The sequence below is a fragment of the Budorcas taxicolor genome, chromosome 1, assembly GCF_023091745.1.
Source record: "Budorcas taxicolor isolate Tak-1 chromosome 1, Takin1.1, whole genome shotgun sequence".
Lineage (NCBI taxonomy): Eukaryota > Metazoa > Chordata > Mammalia > Artiodactyla > Bovidae > Budorcas > Budorcas taxicolor.
Window position 1 is genome coordinate 53,265,092 of NC_068910.1, and position 21,646 is coordinate 53,286,737.

The 21,646-nt window shown below is 45.4% G+C and overlaps 1 protein-coding gene and 2 non-coding genes across 3 annotated transcripts; 1 reads left to right on the forward strand and 2 right to left on the reverse strand.

Moving 5' to 3' along the window:
- Positions 1-356: 356 nt before the first annotated feature.
- Positions 357-428, reverse strand: TRNAW-CCA (transfer RNA tryptophan (anticodon CCA)). Its single transcript has one exon. It is a non-coding gene; the product is annotated as a tRNA-Trp (tRNA).
- A 7,407-nt stretch (positions 429-7,835) lies between these two features.
- Positions 7,836-7,965, forward strand: LOC128058439 (U11 spliceosomal RNA). Its single transcript, XR_008200475.1, has one exon. It is a non-coding gene; the product is annotated as a U11 spliceosomal RNA (small nuclear RNA).
- A 2,179-nt stretch (positions 7,966-10,144) lies between these two features.
- Positions 10,145-11,224, reverse strand: CCR4 (C-C motif chemokine receptor 4). The gene has a single exon (XM_052648248.1). The coding sequence runs from the start codon at positions 11,222-11,224 to the stop codon at positions 10,145-10,147; it is 1,080 nt and encodes a 359-aa protein (XP_052504208.1).
- Between the last annotated feature and the right edge of the window lie 10,422 nt (positions 11,225-21,646).

Sequence of the window (21,646 nt, forward strand, 5' to 3'; positions counted from 1 at the left end):
AGATGGGGAAGCAATGGAAACAGTGTCAGACTTTATTTTGGGGGGCTCCAAAATCACTGCAGATGGTGACTGCAGACATGAAATTAAAAGATGCCTGCTCCTTGGAAGAAAAGTTATGACCAACCTAGACAGCATATTAAAAAGCAGGGACATTACTTTGCCAACAAAGGTCTGTCAAATCAAAGCTATGGTTTTTCCAGTGGTCATGTATGGATGTGAGAATAAGTAAGTAAAGTCACTCAGTCGTGTCCAACTCTTTGTGACCCCGTGGACTGCAGCCCACCAGGCTCCTCAGTCCATGGGATTCTCCAGGCAAGAATACTGGAGTGGGTTGCCATTTCTTTCTCCAGGGGATCTTCCCTACCCAGGGATCGAACCTGGGTCTCCCACATTGGAAGCAGATGCTTTAACCTCTGAGCCACCAGGGAAGCCCTGAGAATAAATGAACAAAAACAAAAGAAATGAACAAACATAAAAAAATAGAAACAGAAGGGAGAGTATGGGGGAATGAGTAAACCAGGTGAAGGAATTTAAGGGGTACAGGTTTCCAGTTACAAAATATATGAGTAGCAAGTATAAAATGGACACTGTGGGGGAATATATCCAATAATTATGTAATATCTTTGGTATCCTTTTTTAAATTTCGTATCTCTATAAGCAGATGGATATTCCCTAAACTTACATGCTAGTCATTTCATGATATATGTAAGTCAAATCATTATGCTGGGGACTTCCCTAGTGGTCCAGTGGCCAATATTCCATGCTCCCAATGTAGGGGCCCAGGTTTGATCCCTGGTCAAGAAACTAGATCCTACATGCAGCAGCTAAGAGTTCACATGTTGCAACTAAGATCTGGGACAGCCAAATAAATAAATATTTTTAAAACCATCATGCTGTACACCTTAAACTTACACAGTATCCATCTCACTCAGTCGTGTCTGACTCTTTGAGACCCCATGGACTGTAGCCCACCAGGCTCCTCTGTCCATGGGATTCTCCAGGCAAGAATAGTGGAGTGAGTTGCCATGCCCTCTTCCAGGGGATCTTCCCGACCCAGGGATCGAACCCAGGTCTCCCACATTGCAAGTGGATTCTTTACCTTTTGAGCCACCAGGGAAGCCCAGGAATACTGGAGTGGATAGTCTATCCCTTCTCCAGGGGAACTTCTTGACCCAGGAATCAAACCGGGGTCTCCTGCATTGCAGGCAGATTCTTTACCAGCTGAGATGCCTGGGAAGCCCAAATGTATATGCTGCTGTATGCCAATTATATCTCACTGAAACTGGAAGAATAAAAGAAAATTATGAAGAAAGTAGAGTGTTCCCATATACCCCATGTCCCATTTTCCCTATTACTAATACCTTACATTAGCGTGATACATTTGTTATACTGAATGAACCAATATTGAGGCATTATTATCAGCTAATGTCCATACTTTATTAAATGACCTTAGTTTTTAGCTGATGTTCTTTTCTGTTGCACAGCTACATTTTATCATCACGTCTTTTCAGGCTCCTCTAGTCTGGGACAATTTCTCAGACTTTCTTTGTTTTTACTGATGTTAACAGTTTTGAAGGATCTTGGTCAGATATTTTGTAGAATATTCCTCTTTCCAAATTTTTAAACCTCTAATTTATCCCTAAATAGGAAGGAGCTGGTATCTCAAAGCCTGGTATTGTGTAGCAGCAGTGATAGCGGGCATTCTTGTCTTCTGTTTTGAGCTAAAATATCTCAGGAGTGCCCTGTTAAGCATTTTAAGAAAGTGAAAGTGAAAGTCTCTCAGTCGTGTCCAGCTCTTTGTGACCCCATGGACTATGTCCATGGAATTCTCCGGGCCAGGATACTGGAGTGAGTAGCCTTTCCCTTCTCCAGGGGATCTTCCCAACCCAGGGATCAAACCCAGGTTTCCCTCATTGCAGGCATTCTTTACCAGCTGAGCCACAAGGGAAGCTGGGGATAAATATATTTGATGATAGTAATAAAACATTATATTCCTATACTTCTATAGTACTCCTATCCTGATTATAGTCAGTATGGTTTTTCTGAGTGTCGCTCTTTGAATTGTTAAGTATGAGTATGCGTGTGTTTGAGGCAGGGTGTCCGTTCTTTTCGAGGAGGCAAGCTGTTTGCACAATCCAATGACTCTCTTCTATAGCCACAGAGATAGATTGCATCCTGCCTGCAGATCTGAAACTGAGCAAATCTGCCTCCTCTGAACCAAACTGGGCCTCGGAGGGCTTCTGATTCAAGCTCTGCTCCTGCCAGCTCCTGCTCCTGGCGGTAAAACTCTCCCTATGGGAAATGAGTTCCTGCAGAGACTGGGAGCTCTGTCACTGCCATCCTGGCATCGAGCGCTTTTAGTAGGCCTTTCATGTATATTTTAGGCTCTGAAAAGTATTTCTCTCTCCAAGTTTGATTGAAAATGGAGTTTGTGGGGGTTTTTCATTCTTCTTGCTGATATTTTATAATTTCCCAGAGAAGATGAAAATGCAGATTTCTGCAACTCTGTTCATACCAAAAGTCATAATGAAGTCATTTTTGACCCAAAGACCACCCACTAATTTCTGGAACTAGGAGGCAAGTCAATCAATCTTTGAACTCTGTCACACAAAGTTTTATTAGAAACATATTGGGGATTTTGGAGAGAGGACTGGTGAACTTTGTGTAGTGAAATAGAAACTTGAGTTGCCAGCATAGAGTACTTAATTAAGAGATAAGGAAATTCACTCATTCACTAAAAAATAATTGAACAACTGCTCTGTGCTAGGCATTTTACTAAGCAGTTAGGTGATGATCATCGTTGCTGGAGCTGGTTTACTTCATTATTAAAATGTTGTTTCCCCTGAACTCAATTGCTTGGGGATAAAAAAAACCAACCTTATCTATGTAAAGAGAAGGCTGAAATGAGTTTCAAAACTAGTTAGTGGAGTTCTGATATTCTGAAAGGGGAATTTGAAGCCATTAGAAGCTTTTAAGGAGTAAAGTATTTTTAAAAAAATTTTATTGAAATATAGTTGATTTGAAATGTTGTCTTAGTTTCAGCTGTACAGCAAAACGATTCAGTTATACAAATATATCTATTCTTTTTCTGATTCTTTTCCATTACAGGCTATTAGGTTATTACAGGATATTGAAGATTGTTGCTTGTGCTATAGGTCCTTGTTGGTTATTTTATGTGTAGTAGTGTGTGTATTTTGATCCCAAACTCCTAATTTATCCCTCCCCCTTTCCTTCTCCCTTTGTTAACCACAAGTTTGGTTTTTACATCTGTGAGTCTATTCCTGTTTTGTAAATACATTCATTTGTATCATTTTTTTAGATTCTACATGTAAGTAACATCATATGATATTTGTCTTTCTCCGTCTGATCTACTTAGTAAAATAATCTCTAGTTCCGTCCATGTTGCTGCCAATGGCATTAGTTGATTCTTTTTACAGCTAATAGTCTATTGTGTATGTATATACATATGACATCGTCATGCATTCATCTGCAGCACTTTAGCTGCTTCCATGTCTTAGCTACTGTGAATAGTGCTGCTATGAACACTGGGCTGCATGTGTCTTTTTGAGTGGGAGTTTTCTCCAGGTGTATGCCCAGGATTGGGATTGCTAGATTATGGCAGCTCCATTATTCATTTTTTAAGGAACCTCCATACAGTTTTTCATAGTGGCTGCACCAATTTAGATTACCACCGACTGTGTAGGACTGTTCCCTTTTCTGCACACTCTCTCTAGCGTTATTTTCTCCCCATTTTTGTTGTTGTTGGTGGTGGTGGTCATACCACTTGGCTTGTGGGATCTTAGTTCCCCGACCAGGGATGGAACCCAGGCCTTGGCACTGAAAGCAGTGAAAGTGAAAGTCCTAACCACTGGACCATGAGGGAACTCCCTCCAGCATTTACTATTTACAGACTTTTTGATAATGGCCATTCAGGAGTGAAGTATCATGACCCCAGAAATGAACGGAACTTGTGTCTGGTTCATCTGAGTCCAGGAAGCCACAGACCAGTGCAGAATACAGGACCTCATGGCCAAGGATAGAGCTGAGCTGTTACCATGACAGAATAGGGATGACGGCTCAGGGTTTGAGGCAGGTGAATTATGACAGGAAAGGCGAGGCTGACTGAAGGAAGCACATGAACCAAGAGTCAAATGAGGTTGCTAGCCAGAGGGTGATGGATGGACAGCCTGATGCAGACTCTGCGCATCCTCATTTTCCCACACCTGGGGTCAAGCCTATTTATATTAGGTGATGATCCAGAATTCCCATTTTAGACTTGAGTTCCTGGGAGCAGACCCTGAGACTCTGAGATGAGCATACAGGAGATTTAATGGGGAGTCCTCTTGGGAACAACATCTGTAAGGGCATGAAGGAAGCAGGACTGGGCAACAGAGGCTAACCTTATGGGCAGCCCTGCGGTTGGAATGGCTTGTCAGCATGTCCCAAATTAAAGCAAGGGAGCAAGTGTTTCTTTCCCCTCAAGACTCAGGCACTGGAAGTGAGCTGCCCCCCTGGGAGGACAGTCCTGAAGAGACCAGCCGAGAGCCCCAGGTGCCAGCGCTCCTGGAGCGGATGGGGTGAGTACTCCTCATTCTGCACAGGGTGTGTGGACAGCACCTCACAACCCCAACAGTCTCCTCCAGCCTGATGCAGGAAGGCCGCTGTCCCAGGAGCTCAAAACCACTGCCAAAAATGAGGTCCTTAAGTTTTCTTCTGTCTCAGCTTTTCCTCTTTTGCTCCTCTCCCCACCCAACCCCCCTTCACTTTAACTACAAAAACCCACTCACCCCTCCCTGACCACAAGGGGCAGTCTTGACACAGCATCTGCCTTTTCATGTGCAATTTCACCAGCTTAGAATGTCCTACCTCCCTTCCATTCACCAAAATCAGGCTCCTCTTACAAGGCCAACTTCAAAAGCTACTTGAAGTTTGACATTTGACATTGGTTCCTTCTTCGTCTGGGGTCCTGAAGCATTTTGTCTGTGACTCGGTTATTGCATCTGTCCTGCTTGCTTCTTAGTTGACCTTGTTCTTGTGTCTTCCCTTCTCAGGTTCCAGTCTATACATGCAGCGCTCATTCCTTTATCCTATCCTCCTCTCCATTACCTACCATCCTGCGTGGTACAAGACAGACTCCCAACAAATGAGAAATCATTGCATAAAATGTCCCAGAGTGTTATTAGAGTTTCTTGTGAAAAATCTCCATAAAGGTCTATACATCAACCAGCATTCTTCCTTCTCTTGGGAAGCAGGTGACAGTTTTTTTACTTAATAGAGTTTGAATAGAACTGTACAAAGAAAGATCTTCATGACCCAGATAATCATGATGATGTGATCATTAATATAGAACCAGACATCCTGGAATGTGAAGTCAAGTGGGTCTTAGAAAGCATCACTACGAACAAAGCTAGTGCAGGTGATGGAATTCCAGTTGAGCTGTTTAAATCCTGAAAGATGATGCTGTGAATGTGCTGCACTCCATATGCCAGCAAATTTGGAAAACTCAGCAGTGGCCACAGGACAGGAAAAGGTCAGTTTTCATTCCAATCCCAGAGAAAGGCAATGCCAAAGAATGCTCACTCTACCACACAATTGCACTCATCTCACACACTAGTAAAGTAATGCTCAAAATTCTCCAAGCCAGGCTTCAACAGTACATAAACCGTGAACTCCCTGATGTTCAAGCTGGTTTTAGCAAAGGCAGAGGAACCAGAGATCAAATTGCCAACATCCACTGGATCATCGAAAAAGCAAGAGAGTTCCAGAAAAACAACTATTTCTGCTTTATTGACTATGCCAAAGCCTTTGACTGTGCGGATCACAATAAACTGGAAAATTCTGAAAGAGATGGGAATACCAGACCACCTAACCTGCGTCTTGACAAATCTGTATGCAGGTCAGGAAGCAACAGTTAGAACTGGACATGGAACAACAGACTGGTTCCAAATAGGAAAAGGAGTACGTCAAGGCTGTATATTGTCACCCTGCTTATTTAACTTCTATGCAGAGTACATCATGAGAAATGCTGGACTGGAAGAAGCACAAGCTGGAATCAAGATTGCCGGGAGAAATCTCATTAACCTCAGATATGCAGATGACACCACCCTTATGGCAGAAAGTGAAGAGGAACTAAAAAGCCTCTTGATGAAAGTGAAAGAGGAGAGTGAAAAAGTTGGCTTAAAGCTCAACATTCAGAAAACAAAGATCATGGCATCTGGTCCCATCACTTCATGGGAAATAGATGGGGAAACAGTGGAAACAGTGTCAGACTTTATTTTGGGGGGCCCCAAAATCACTGCAGATGGTGACTGCAGCCATGAAATTAAAAGATGCTTGCTCCTTGGAAGGAAAGTTATGACCAACCTGGATAGCATATTCAAAAGCAGAGACATTACTTTGCCAACAAAGGTCCGTCTAGTCAAGGCTATGGTTTTTCCTGTGATCATGTATGGATGTGAGAGTTGGACTGTGAAGAAGGCTGAGCGCAGAAGAATTGATGCTTTTGAACTGTGGTGTTGGAGAAGACTCTTGAGAGTCCCTTGGACTTCAGGGATATCCAGCCAGTCCATTCTGAAGGAGATCAGCCCTGGGATTTCTTTGGAAGGAATGATGCTAAAGCTGAAGCTCCAGTACTTTGGCCACTTCATGCGAAGAGTTGACTCATTGGAAAAGACTCTGATGCTGGGAGGGATTGGGGGCAGGAGGAGAAGGGGATGACAGAGGATGAGATGGCTGGATGGCATCACTGACTCGATGGACGTGAGTCTGAGTGAACTCCGGGAGATGGTGATGGACAGGGAGGCCTGGCGTGCTGCGATTCATGGGGTCTCAAAGAGTCGGACACCACTGAGCGACTGAACTGAACTGAACTGAGTGCCTGGTATGGGACAGATACTGATAGGGCTAATTCTTATTATTCTTTTTGTTGTTGTTGAGGTAAAATTCACACCCTATAAAACCAATCATTTAAAACTGTACCTACCATTCAGGATTTCTCTGGCCATCCAGAGGTTAAAACTCCAGGCTTCCACTTCAGGGGATTTGATCCAAGGATTTGATCCTTGGTCAGGGAACGAAGCAGAGAAGGCAGTGGCACCCCACTCCAGGACTCTTGCCTGGAAAATCCCATGGGCGGAGGTGCCTGGTGGGCTGCAGTCCATGGGGTTTCGAAGAGTCGGACATGACTGAGTGACTTCACTTTCAATTTTCACTTTCATGTATTGGAGAAGGAAATGGCAACCCACTCCAGTGTTCTTGCCTGGAGAATCCCAGGAACAGGGGAGCCTGGTGGGCTGCCGTCTATGGGGTTGCACAGAGTCGGACACGACTGAAGCGACTTAGCAGCAGCAGCAGCAGGGAACTAAGATCCCACATGCTACATAGTGTGATGATAAAAAAAATTTCTTTTTTTAATGTACAATTCAGTGGCATTTAGCACATTCACAATGCTGTGCAGCCATAACTTCTATCTTATTCCAAACAATGACATCATCTGAAAAGCAAACCTCTGTCTTTTGTTCTTAAAGAAATTACACCTAGTCTGTGACTCATTTGAAAAGACCCTGATAATGGGAAAGATTGAGGGCAGGAGGAGAAGCGGACGACAGAGGATGAGATGGCTGGATGGCATCACTGACTCTATGGACATGAGTTTGGGTAAACTCTGGGAGTTGGTGATGGACAGGGAGGCCTGGCGTGCTGTGGTCCATGGGGTCGCAAAGAGTTGGACACGACTGAGCGACTGAACTGAGCTGAACTGAACTTTGTTCCCCAGAGGCTAGACATGGTGCAGCAAGAGAAGAATGGTCCTAATGAAAACATAGTTAAACTCACCTAAAAAGAGTTTCTGTCACAAGAGGCACTCGTAGGACAGCTCTTGTTCTTTGCAGAATCAACATCCAGAGATTTTGGAAGTATAATATTTTGGTTCTTGGGTAGCTGGTGATTGTTGTTCCTGGAACCCTTTTAAAAACAAAGCAAAACCAAACTTTGTGTAGAAATCAAGCTAGGGTGTCTATGCTTGTTACTGAAGGGGAAGGAACTTTCTTTCCAGTGAGCTGAGAGGGTTATGTTTGGGTATCACCAGAGGTTCTAAATTCCCATCCGGAAGGGACAGCTCCCAGCTGTGGAGCAAGGGAGGCCCTGAGGTCCTGGAGGTGATAGGTGAGGGCGCAGGAGCTGTGTGGTCTGCAGCCTCGGTGAGCTTTAGATGTGATGTTTTTACACTAAGTAACACCCTGTTGGTTAGTCTTTGCCTTTTGGTGTCCTTACACTTCTGTCTCCTACTGATTAAATGAATGAAACTGCAAGCTCTAAGAGGAAAGGGGAGGCAGCCACTGGCTGGGAAGTTTAAAACCACACTTTATGACCAAAGAACCTAGATACTTTGAGTACTCATCCTTTTTTGCAATCACTCTGAACTCTATTCTGCTTTACAGACAAGAGGAAACCAAGGCTAAGAGAGGAAAATAATGGCTCAGATGCACAAGGAAACACAGAAGTATAATTTGCAGACCCTGCCGTGTCCCGTGGGGTTTTCTAAGGACTGCGCAGGAACCCCTCCTGTCCCCACTCCTCATCCACTCTCACCCCCAAGCACTTTTGTGACGATGAGTAGTGCTTCCTTTCCCCATCCCAAGCGGTTATCTTAACACTGAAGCCTTTAATTCTTCCTCTCAGGGACGCGGACCTCTTCTATAACGTGTAGCATGGATGATCCAGCCAGACAGCGGGAACATTAGCAGCTCAGATGCTCATCCCCAGTGGTAGACTAAACATACACATAACCAGGAAAAACTATACACAGGCTTATTTATTGTCTTTTATTGTATTTCTAGAAAGGCAATATCAACTTACCCTGTTAAAAATCACCTTCTGAAAATAAATTTTCTGGAAATGCATTCTTTATAAATGGAAAGCATGCAATAATGTGTAAATTTACAGAAGCATTTTAAACTGGTTAGCTCAGGTAATAGTTTGCAAAATAGGTTTTGTTTTGGAGAAATTACAGATATCCTTAGACTTTGTAAATCTTAATTCTGATTAAGGCTGTAAGAACAGAGAGTTCTCTTAATGATTAATTGCATAATTAAAATGACTTGTAAGAAGTGACTGACTGAAATTTTGAATCATTCAAAAGTTAAGAAGCAGAGCCAATATTTTAAAAGATGACACTTTTCACAGTTACAAATTTTTTGGAAGTCATTTTTATGCCACATCAGCATTAACTTTTAGTGGATTATTTTTGCCTTACTTTATGGCAGGCACTTTGAAATGATTAAGGAAGCGTTGTCTTCTTACTTGATTAGTCCTTGTTATTTTTTGGTTTTGAAGGCAATGTTTGTAAATGAGTAAAATGTATCTGGGCCTATGTATTATTTCTTAAATTTGAATACTCATGTATTAATGAAAATAAAACACACCACAAGCGTATGAAACTGTGTTTGAATTTCCACAAGTTACATTCAGATTTGTTAATGCCTTGCATTTCATGTTTAGAAATCAGACCTTTCTAATGCTTTTAAGCTTATACTTGTTATCAGCACTGGAAATTTGGCTTTCATTAACAAATAATCCTTCACAATAAAAGAATCCAGATCTAATTTCATTCCTTTACTATTTGTTTCTGCAGACACCTGGCTTCATGGAGTACACCGTGCTTCAGAAATATGATTAGGAAAACACTGGGACAGTATGCCGAAGTATTTCTATATTGTTTCACAGAAGCTAGTAGAAGTTTAAAGGCCTCATTTTCACAGCAAGAATTAGCGCTTTACTCCCCCAGTCAATTCTCAACAAACCCCTCTAAAGAATCCCATGAGTTCAGGTTGGAAGGGAATGGTCTTCCTGTCCCCAAATCATCTCTCTCCTCACTGAAGCATGCTCAGAAGCCTCCTCAGGTTTACCCATCCCTGCAGGAAAGCCTGGCGCAGCAAGGAAGGATGCCTCGGTCCAGGTGAACTCCGGTCATGCTGAACTTGTACCTGGCAGGAAGAAAACGTGACTGCCGGGTGAGAAGCCCTACTTTTTGCAGTGGATGTAATTCTTCTCGCCTGTACTTGTTCAGGAAACTGTTACTTTGATACAATTTTAAATAAGCTCTCAACTTGGGAAGCTTATTAACTGTCTCTTGTGTTTCCAGTTTTTACAGAGCGTCGCGGAGATCATGGTCCACCGTGGACTGCGTGTAAGATGAGCTGGGGGTGTCGGTGTACATTGGGAGCAGTCGACAGTATTGGCAGAGCACCAGAGTGCCCCGGCAGGTTTTGAAGAGCTGTATGATGTACTTGCGAAATTTCTCCCCCAGGAAAAAGTAGATGACAGGATTGAGGCAGCAGTGAACAAAAGCCAGGGTCTCTGTGGTCTGAATGGCATAGTCCAGGTGTCGCTCAAAGGTGCAGTCCTGCAGGACCTCCAGCTCCACCAGGGTCTCCAGGAAGAGCACCACATTGTAAGGGGTCCAGAACCCCAGGAAGAGGACCACCACAGCAAAGATCATCTTCACTGCCTTGTTCTTCTTCTCGTTCTTACAGTGCTGCAAGGTCCTAATGATCGTGGAGTAGCAGAAGAGCATGATTCCCAGGGGGATCACCAGCCCCAGAATGTTGATCTCCAGGGAGCTCAGGACCTTCCACCTCGTGGAGTTGAAAGAGTACTTGGTTTTGCAGTAGGTGTGGTTGCGCTCAGTGTAGCACGTGCTGAACAGGAGGCCTGGGAGGGAGGCGAGCACAGCCACTGACCACGTGGCCACACTGGTGATGACCCCGTAAGTCAAGGTCCTGGCTCTCAGGGAGAAGACGGCGTGCACGATGGCCAGGTACCTATCGATGCTCATGAGTGTGATGAAGAAGATGCCGCTGTAGAAGCCCACCAGGTATATCCAAGAAATCAGCTTGCAGAGGCCAAGGCCAAACACCCACTGGTCTGCCGCATAGTAGCCCCAGAAAGGGAGTGAGAGCACGAAGAGCAGGTCTGAGATAGCCAGGTTGAGCAGGTACACGTCGGTCATGGACTTGAGCCGCTTGTACTTGAACAGGACCAAGACCACCACAGAATTTCCAAGCAGACCAAAGAGAAAGACCAAGGAGTAAAGTGGGGGCAGGAAGAGCTCCCCAAATGCCCTGATGCCGTCCTTGTTGCAAGGCTTGGGGATATTTTCATAGAGATAATAATTGTTATAGATGCTTTCATCCACGGTGGTGTCTGCGGTATCCGTGGGGTTCATTTTCAGATTTACAGGCTCCTCAAGGCAGGTCTGAGCCCAATCAGAAGAACCTAATGAGGGGAAGAGCCAACAGATTTCTATAAGAACAGAAACAAATCAGAACAGTGCTGTGTGCAGAGCACAGCTGCTTTGCCCAGATCATCAGACACTCTTCCCAAGTTTCCGGCATTGAGGGGCTCAGGTCCTTGAACTGAAGAGCAGTTGGCCACTGTGCAGGAATCCTGCCCTTTGGCGGCAGACAGACATCAAACTCCAGCTCTGCCACTTTTCCTGCCCCTCTGCTGGGAGCTCTGGTTCTCCCATTTGTAAGTGGGAGAAGTAAAACCTTCTTTCAATGAGCTGTTTTTCAAGGATGTATTTCTGAAAGCTAGTCTGGCATTTACTGAAATCACTCACAGAAATGACAAGACCAGATGACCTGCCCAACAGTACCGCACCCAGGGCATTTCTGACATGAAAGCAAAAAAAAAAAAAAAGATAGAAAATCTATGCATGTAATGCCCAAAATTCAGAGATGGCTAGAAAGGAACCAGGTTGACTTTTGCTTTTGTATAAAAATTCTAATTCCTTCTGTGTGCTTTGCACTTTACAGATTTCAGAACATGTTCACTGGTATTGTGCATTCAATCCCAGTCGTGTGTTCCTGTACTCACACCCCTTCCAATAAAAACCTGGTATTCTAAGCCGAATAACCATACTGAGCTGTGCTACAGATGACTCACGAAAGCCTCAGAGAAGTTCAGTGTCTTCCGAAGACCACACAGCCACACAGAGAATGTATTCTTTGGGCCCCAAGTCCCAGTGACGTGCTGCAGGTGAACCAGGTCTGGGAGGCCGAGGAGGTAGGGCCGGGGGGCTCTGGTGTGTGGCTCCTGCTGGTTTCCACGGTGTAAACACTCGCACCATGTGTGTGTGCTAAGTCACTGCAGTCATGTCCTACTCTTTTGCAACCCCCTGGACTGTAGCCCACCCAGGCTCCTCTGTCCATGGGATTCTCCAGGCAAGAATACTGGAGTGGGTTGCCATGCCCTCCTCCAGGGGATCTTCCCCACCCAGGGATCGAACCTACATCTCCTGCATTGAAGGCAGATTCTTTACCATCGAGCCACTGGGGAAGCCCAAACACTCCCACCAGGGCAAAGGTCAAATCACCAACTGCCCCACAAAACTTCTGACGATTTAACAATCAGCTCCTGAGCGCTGGTACAGGTGGGCACCAGCACACCGCACCCAAGTCCTGTGTTCGCTCCGGAGCACTGTCTTACCTGGGATGCACCTGGACTCCCCGGCTGGGTGACTGGCCACTCCTGGGCCAACCTGGTACTAAAGCAGCAAATGTGGTTTTCCAGGCCCTAGGGAAGGTGGCCGTATTCAGTTGGGTAAGTTGAGGGAAATTTTTGGTCTTTTCATCAGAACTGCCTATAAAGATCAGTTTTATGCATGAACCCTATCAGAGTGGCAACTAGCAGGATGGATCTAGAAAAAGCACATCATAGCCAGAAATAAAATCTCTGCCTTCCCAACCACCCTTATTTCTTATCTAAATTGGCAGATGAGGTTATAGTCTTAACCTTACACACCTGCTCACAACCACCCTCATTTCCTTTCTAAATTGGCAGAGGAAGAGGTTAAAATCTTCTGAAAGTTACACACATGTCCACATGTGAATCAGAGCAAAGCAGGAGGCTTTTTGCCTCAAGGCCTCCTCTCCTTGCATCCTTGTTAGTGGCACCCTGATATTCTTGATCAAAACCCTATCACATTGTTCAATAATTCCACATACATTCCCCATCTCCCACTCTGACCACCACACATCCAAACACTCAAAGTATGTGTTTCTCAGAGAGGTTTTGATTTATTCCTCCAAAGAGATGCTGAAGACCTGGGGCATTGCAGTCTCTCAAAAAAAAAAAAAAAAATTGTGTTAAATGATTATCAATTCCAATTAAACAAATAACAATTCTGGTCTATTGCCATCATTTTACCAGTGAAAATGAAAGGAATAAGAGAGGCTGAGGAGGTGTTAGGAAATTCTCAGGAGAAGAAACAAGTCAACACAGCTGGTAAATGTCTGGAATTATTCTGCAGCCCTTATTTGGCTGGTGCTTCTTGAGCCGGGAGTCTTGATAGAAGCCAGAAGGGGAAAAGTATATATGGTGAATGAAAATTAACTGTGTGTTCTAAGCACATAGTTTCAGCCAGATGTGTGCGGGAGGAAAGCGCTGTTAAGTATGTGAGAGCCAGTCAGACGAGGGCTGGGAGGGCTATGTGTGAGCAATAAGGACAGGTGCCAACTGGGATGAACCAGCAGAATGACCGGGCTGCCCAAATGATCGGCTGGCTGCCTAGCCGGGCAGCTTTCAGCGCTTCCAAAACCCACATGGCTGTGGGCCAAGCAGCATAGGGTCTGAGGACCTGAGCACCCCGCACCGTCTGCCCCCTTACCTTGCTTTTCTGAAAGTGGCTCCAAGGCAGGTCTGCGAGGCAGTGCCCGACTTGCTCAAGAAGCAGTGCACTAAGAAAGACAGGTGTCTCTGAAGGGCGCGTGGCTTCCTGTGAACACCAGCTCTCTTCCTCACCCATCTACGCACGCTGAGTTCAAGTGGGGTTTTTTGATAGAAGTAAGAAGTAGAAAATGAGTGACTCTCCGCTTGCGTTCAGGTTACTCACTCATTTCCCCAAACTGAAAGCTGGGAAGCTTTGTGCTCTGCTAGATGAGGAAAGTCAGGTTTTCAAGAGAGAAACTTTTTGATGTTTTAAAATTTGTTGGATTTTTAATTTACCTTTTTTTCCAGTTTAGCTGGCTATGTGCAGTAGAGATGACCTTTGTATTCTGGATCAACAAGCTGTTTGTTATTTCCCCGTCCTGGATGTGGCATGACCAGCAATCAAGATATGCCACGATACGTTCTCTAAACAGTGGGCTCTGAGGAGGGCAGAGTGAGAAGCCAGATTTATTTAAGAATAATAGTTAGGGGCAGGGAAGTGTGTTCAAATGTGTGTGTCTGGCAGTGACATGGAGGCTCTGGGCAACCACAGTCGATAAATGTCCTGTCTGGTGTAAATGACACGACAACACAGCTCCAAGCCCCCCGCACCACAGGAAGACCCTTCCCCAAGCCTCTTCTACTTGGAAATGGCAGCGCTTCCCCTGGACAGTGATCCGGCTGAGAATTTCTTTGGGTTCACCTACCAGTCATAGCCAAGGGGCTGACACCGGTCCTAAGCTTTTGCTATATGGTATCCTTGGCCCCTGCCAGCTCTGTTATTTCCTTCTGTGTATGTACAGTTGCTTGGCTCTTTGGTTCAGCTGTTTTTAAAAAGAGCCACAAATGTCATTTTTCCTGAGGCGGTTGCATGAATAAGAACCGAAAGATTGAACTAGAGTGGTGTTTATCAACCTTTTTTTAATCACTCCATCCCAAAGAGTTTTTTCAGACATTTTTTTCATCATCACCTCCCCATGATATATTTGATGTTTTTTTTTTGGTCACATCATGTGGCATGTGGAATCTCAGTTCCCCAATGCAGTCTTAACCACTGGACCACCACGGAAATCCTCCACAAAATATTTTAATACCACGTATAAATAGGGGAGTTCCCTGGTGGTCTAGTGGTTAGTGCTTTCGATTGCTTTCACTGCTGTGGCCCAGGTTCAATCCCTGGTTGGGGAACTGATATCCACCAAGATGCACAGCATGGCCAAAATAAATAATAATACCACAAATAAATAGTAAATCTGCTTGTTATATATATATGCTTTATGTATAAAAGAGGAAGATTTATTTAGGGTGGGGGAGTTGCTTCTGGCTTCTAATAGGAAGAGACTGGAAACGCTGCTTAAAATCCTACCACACACAGGGCAGCCCTCCACAATGGAGTCACCCAGCCAGGAAGACCGGCAGTACTGAGGCTGAGGACTCCTAAGCTAGAGCAATGTTCCCACAGGTAAACCGCAGAGCCAGGTGCACAGAGCTTCTGTAAAAGGAAATGGACAAAGAAGCTTGAGAGACTGTTTGGCTTGGGCTCAGGTGAAATGCTGAGCATGGTACAGTCCCTTATTGTTGTGCTTTTCCAGTGCTAATATTATGAGGAACTCTGGTAGCAGATAGAGAGTAAAAATGTCTCAGGTATATGTTATTGCCAGAGCTGACACCAGACCCGTGGACAGGAGCTATGCATATCTTTAAGTCACAGGGTCCAGAGACAAAGAAGGGAATCTATAGAAAAACAAAAACCCATATGGAATCACTTGGAACCAAGACGAATCTGACCTCCAACAGCCCTGGAGTCTCATTCTACACTGATTTTACTACATCAGCTACTAAATGACACCTTTGTCCCCAGCCATGGCCCAAAGTTGTGCCATGTTGGGAAGAAGCTCCTCTAAAGCACAGCTCCCACTTCTCCATTCTCAGGCCATTGGATAAACATCAGTCTCAGCTTTGGTTCCGCCTCTGGCTGCATGAAGCTGAAAGGAGTGAGAACCTTCCCTGTTGAGGTGGGGGCCTCAGCTGGGCCCAGGCCCCAGCAGGGGTCCATATGGGCTGACTGGGTAACAATTTGACAAATACAGTGATGCCCATCCTACTGACTAACCTATAAAATGGACGTATTTTTAGAAATGCAGTGCCTGAGGAAGGTTCCACCATGGAATTAGAAGCCTTGAGCAACGAGTTGCCCTGGGCAAGGCCATCTGAGTGTGTTGTCTAAGCCTCTGTGGACCCCTCCATGGAGGGGGAGAAGTGATGAAGTTCTAGAAAAACTGGTGCTATCTGGATGTCCAAGTCGTCATCAGCAGTGGTTGGTCATTATGGGTCTGGAGATGGTCCCTTAAACCAGTCGGTGCTCCCTTGACTGACTGGCCGTGTGACAGGCCCCTGGCCCCATGTGTGAGTAAGTCAGAGGTCTGAGTCTGTGCTGGCTAGGGCATATGTCTGCTCAGTCTGGGTTTGGATTTCAGGGCCACCGTGTATGCTATATGAACCTCAATTTTCTTATCTGTAAAAATGGGGGTGATAATGCATGAAGATTGTGAGAGGATTAATGAGCTAAAGTTTGTAAAACACCTAGCATGGTGTCTGGTCCAGAAAGGTGTTCAAAACGGCACCAGCTATGAAAATTAGTAGGTTGCATAAAACACACAGGAATATACTAGCTTCGCCTCTTGAAATGGCTGAGCCTGGCATGTTTCCCTTATCCATCATTAGGAGTCCAGAAAATATTTTGATTTAGACTTAGAGGGCCACAATCAATTTTCACAATCACAGTCAGTATTCAGGTTAAAAGCAGGTTTCAGGTTTCCAAGCTGCAAAAGTTACTGTTCAGGAGAAAGTCATTCTTCAGGTTTGCAAAATGATAATGATACTGTCCTGAAGAAACACGAAATAGGTTTTCCCTCCAGTAAGGGTTTCAAAACTAAACAATATTCCCACCCCACACATACACAAACAGAGGATCACATTTTAAGAACCCATAGAGGGGAGGTGGTGTGTTCAAGGCAACACAGCCAGAGACACAGTGCATTTCGTGGACAAAATCTTTTGATTTTGAGCCGAGTTTCTGAAACCTGACCAGAGAGAAGGTGACCAACAAAAATACCAAGGGCTAACCCTTCTCCAAAGCAAGGTGACAAGCCTCATCACACAGACCTTCACTAGGACGCAAAGCAATAGCATGAGACTACTGCGCCCCCTGGTGGACCAAGCCTTACTTCAAGACCAAAGACATCAAAGCACCATCCCCAGAGCCACATACGGGACCTGCAAGTCTGACCCTGGGAGCTAAAAACTCCCAAGGCCTTCAGGAAGAGCTCCACGAAACTCTGCGGCAGAGTAGTGGTGATAAAACATCCAGGGTCTGATGTCAGACCTGTAACTCACAGCTTAAAATGAGAGAAGGCTGCCAGGCAGGACCACACAGCAGGTGGGCCCAAGGACAGAGTAACATCAAGTTAAGAGTTGTAGCGAGCAGGTTATATATGGCAAGCAGGTTGGGATTAGTTTTCAAGAGTTCTCTGTTGACCAAGCTGAAAAACTCTGTAGGCTTGAGACAGAAGGGTTGTCCCTAGTCATCTGGTTCCCAAGCCACAGGACGATTAGGGCTGGTTCCTAATGATTCCAGAGTATCATACAAGAGGTTGATAGGGGAAGTGACTGCCGGATAGTATAAATGGCATGATCATAAAATACCACTTAACCAAAATTGTGGTCAGAGTTTTCTTTGGCAGTCCAGTGGTTAAGATTCCAAGCTTTCACTAGGAGTGCAGGTTCAATCCCTGCTGAGAAGACTAAAATTCCACATGGTGCAAAGCGCCACCAAAAAGCAAAAAACATGACTTCCCTGGTGGTACAGTGGATGAGAATCCACCTGCCCACGAAGGGAAAACAGGTTCAATCCCTGGTCTGTGACGATTCCACATGCCCCCGAGCAACTAAGCCCGTGCACCACAACCACTGAGCCTCTGCGCTAGAGTCCTCAAGCCCCAGCTCCTGAGCCTGCAGGCTCCAGGGCCCGGGAGCCACGCTACTGAACCCACCACTGCAAGTACTGCAGCTTGTGCACTGCAACAGAGGTCCCGCACGCCGCACCTGAGACCCAGGGTGGCCAAATACACAAATGTTTTAAAAAATAAAAATTTAAAAACCCTCAGGACAGATGGTTTGTAGAAAAATCCTACCCAACATGCAAGGATTTTTGTTTCGTTGTTAACTACACATCTCTAGCACCTAAAACAATGTCACACATGGGATTATGCTCAATATTATTTGCTGAATGAATATCTTGCACAAATTATATTAAATAACAAAGAAATTTAAATCAAAATAGATGGGGAAACAGTGGAAACAGTGTCAGACTTTATTTTTTTGGGCTCCAAAATCACTGCAGATGGTGACTGCAGCCATGAAATTAAAAGACGCTTACTCTTTGGAAGAAAAGTGATGACCAACCTAGATAGCATATTCAAAAGCAGAGACATTACTTTGCCAACAAAGGTCCGTCTAGTCAAGGCTATGGTTTTTCCTCTGGTCATGTATGGATGTGAGAGCTGGACTGTGAAGAAGGCTGAGCACCAAAGAATTGATGCTTTTGAAGTGTGGTGTTGGAGAAGACTCTTGAGAGTCCCTTGGCCTGCAAGGAGATCCAACCAGTCCATTCTGAAGGAGATCAGCCCTGGGATTTCTTTGGAAGGAATGACGCTAAAGCTGAAACTCCAATACTTTGGCCACCTCATGCGAAGAGTTGACTCATTGGAAAAGACTCTGATGCTGGGAGGGATTGGGGGCAGGAGGAGAAGGGGATGACAGAGGATGAGATGGCTGGATGGCATCACTGACTCGATGGACATGAGTCTGAGTGAACTCTGGGAGTTGGTGATGGACAGGGAGGCCTGACATGCTGTGATGCATGGGGTCACAACGAGTCAGACACGACTGAGCGACTGAACTGAACTGAACTGAACTGATACTTCAATAAAAATTCATTAGAAAAGAGAAAAGAAACTTAGGACTTCAGTAGTAGGCAAAAGATACAAAAGTAAAAGTTCACCAACCAGAAAATATAATTAGTAATAAATGATAACAGAATAATGTGCAATCTTCCTAGCAAACAACAATAACTAAAAAAAAAGCAAGGGATTTTCTTTCCTAAGTAAGTATTTAAGCTATGACCAGTTCTCCTAGGTGAAAATTTATTCAAAGATTACGATTTCCTGAACATCTCCTACATATTGAACAATGAGGATTTCAAGAGGAAATACCCATGTTTCAGGGCCCCAGTTCACCGTCCCATGGAGAAGATGACAATGTGAGAAGATAATTATGACACATGCGTTATATAAAATAAGATTTGAGGCCTTCTCTGGTGATACAGTGGATAAGAATCAGCCTGCCAATACAGGAAACATGAGTTCGATCCCTGGTTCAGGAAGATTCCACACAGCACGGAGCAACTAAGCCTGTGCACAACTACTAAGCCAATGATATAGAGTCCGCAAGCCGCCACTACTGAGCTGTTGTCCTGCAACTACTGAAGCCCGCGGGCCTAGAGCCTGCGCTGCATAACCAGGGAGGCCACTGCAGTGAGAAGCCCGCACACCGAAACTGGAGGTGGCCACTGCTCCCCGCCACTAAAGCAAGGCAGACCCAGCACAACCAAACATAAAAATAGATAACGAATAAAAAGATTTAACAGAAGTACACAATGAAACAGATACTTCTATAAAGTGTAATACTGAACAAGTGAGATTTGAGCACAATTCTGTAACAGAACAGAAATCATACCTGGCTCTACTTGTTGGAATAAAGGAAGGCTCCTGAAAATAGCTGATATTTGCCAATCGTATATGCCAAGTGAAAGTGAAGTCACTCAGTCGTGTGCGACTCTTTGCGACCCCATGGACTGTAGCCCACCAGGCTCCTCTGTCCATGGGATTTTCCAGGCAATAGTACTGGAGTGGATTGCCATTGCCTTCTCCAGGGGATCTTCCCAACCCAGGGATCAAACCCGGGTCTCCCGCATTGTAGACAGACGCTTTACCGTCTGAGCCACCAGGGAAGTCCTCATATTTGCCAAATGAAGGCACAAAGTAAGGAGTGACTGGCAAGGCTAAGGGAACAGTGGGGTCAGAGGCAAGGAATGGAGAAAGGGCAGGAAATGTTTGGGACGGTGATGCTCAGGGTAGGAGGTGGGGATGGACATTGATCACAACTGAGATCCGACAAAGACTGGAGTCATCATTGACATCGGCTTTTGAAATAAGAGAAACCATAGCCTCATCAACCGCTTTTCTTTCCAGCTGAATGTTAGCCCCACCTGTGAGCAGTGATGCAAATGTATGGAAGGCTCCATCTGGTGGAAGCTCTGGGGAACACCCCATGCGGTAGTCAGCTTCCACTTGTGTGTTTTCTTTTGAGCTCCTGATGGTTTTCTTCCGCCCCAGAGCAAACCAGGGCTGGCTTAGAGCCAGTGTGCAGCACGCCTCCTTTGAATTCAACCGTGACAGTTCTTCCTTCCCATCAGGCAACAACAGACAACAGCTAATTCCCTCTTGGGATTCAAGAACTATATGTAACACCCAAGTACTGTCAAATTCTGAAAACAAAACCAGCATTATTCTATTTTGAACAATTGTATCACTGAGAAGCTGGGAGGCCAGTGTTCATCAAGGAACAAATCCTATCATCTCAAAGAGATGGACAGAGCAGCCTTACTCCTCTCAGAAGCAACCGCTGACACCAGAAGGGACCTGGAGCCTGGAGCCCAACGACCTTATTCCCACACAAGCAGTCCCCATGTCAGAGACCCACTGAGGGGAAAACACTACCCAGGATTGTCGGCCAGAGGCTATTTCTACTCTGAGGTGGAGTTGTTTCTGGGTGGGGCTCGGGCACCCCACAGTCTGCCCCCTGGGTACCCCCTGGTGCTCTGGGCAGAGTAGGACTCAGCCCTCCCACCAACCTGAGCTCCTGAGCCCTGACCTCTGACATCCCCACCCACCAGTGGCCCGGAGAGGAAAAAGAAAGGAAAAGCAGGGTGGGGAGCAGAGAGCAATTGAAAGGCTTTGCTCCAACCTGGCTCAGGTTCATGGAGGTCTTGTCTGAAGGACATGTGGCAGGGTGGTGGCTTGCAGCCCTCCAGTCAAGGGAATACCATGGGGCTTCAGAGGAGCTGCTCATGGCTAACTGCCCCCCTACTGCTCAACACTGACCAGCAGGAGGTGCCACACACCTACCCCCACTCCCGGCAGCCACCTCAGCAGCACAGCTCCTCAGTCAGTTCCCTCTGCTTCTGCTTGGCAGTCTGGAAGAAGCTGTTGGATCTCAGAACATTGCTCATCTCTTTCTTTAAATTCACCCAATATAGAAAGCCAAACACTAGAACAGGCTGGGGAGATACTCCTGCCTTTTCATCTTTGCTATACCTAATCAGTAGAAATATACCTGTAATCATTTGATTTATGAGTCTGTTGAACCATTCCTCAGTATGGAGGCCAATTGCAATGACTTTCTTTCAGAGATAGACTTTTTACATTATTAGGAAGCCCTCCAAATACTGTCTACCACCCCTCCAACTCCCACCCCCACCCCCAGCAACTCTATGCCCACTGGTGATCTTATAGTTGTCTAACCCTGGGAACTAGCATAGAAACACAATGGGACACTTGATGGGCTGCAGGGTCTCCATGGAGCAACCTGTAGGGACTTCTGTCCCTTCCATACTGGTAGACACTGAAATGTTCCATCAGTTCTTCAGTTCAGTTCAGTTCAGTCACTCAGTCGTGTCCGACTCTTTGCGACCCCATGAATTGCAGCACGCCAGGCCTCCCTGTCCATCACCATCTCCCGGAGTTCACTCAGACACGTCCATCTAGTCCGTGATGCTATCCAGCCACCTCATCCTCGGTCGTCCCCTTCTCCTCCT

Bases quoted from the DNA above. Each gene is read 5' to 3' on its own strand.
- CCR4 (XM_052648248.1), bottom strand. From the start codon at position 11,224: ATGAACCCCACGGATACCGCAGACACCACCGTGGATGAAAGCATCTAT.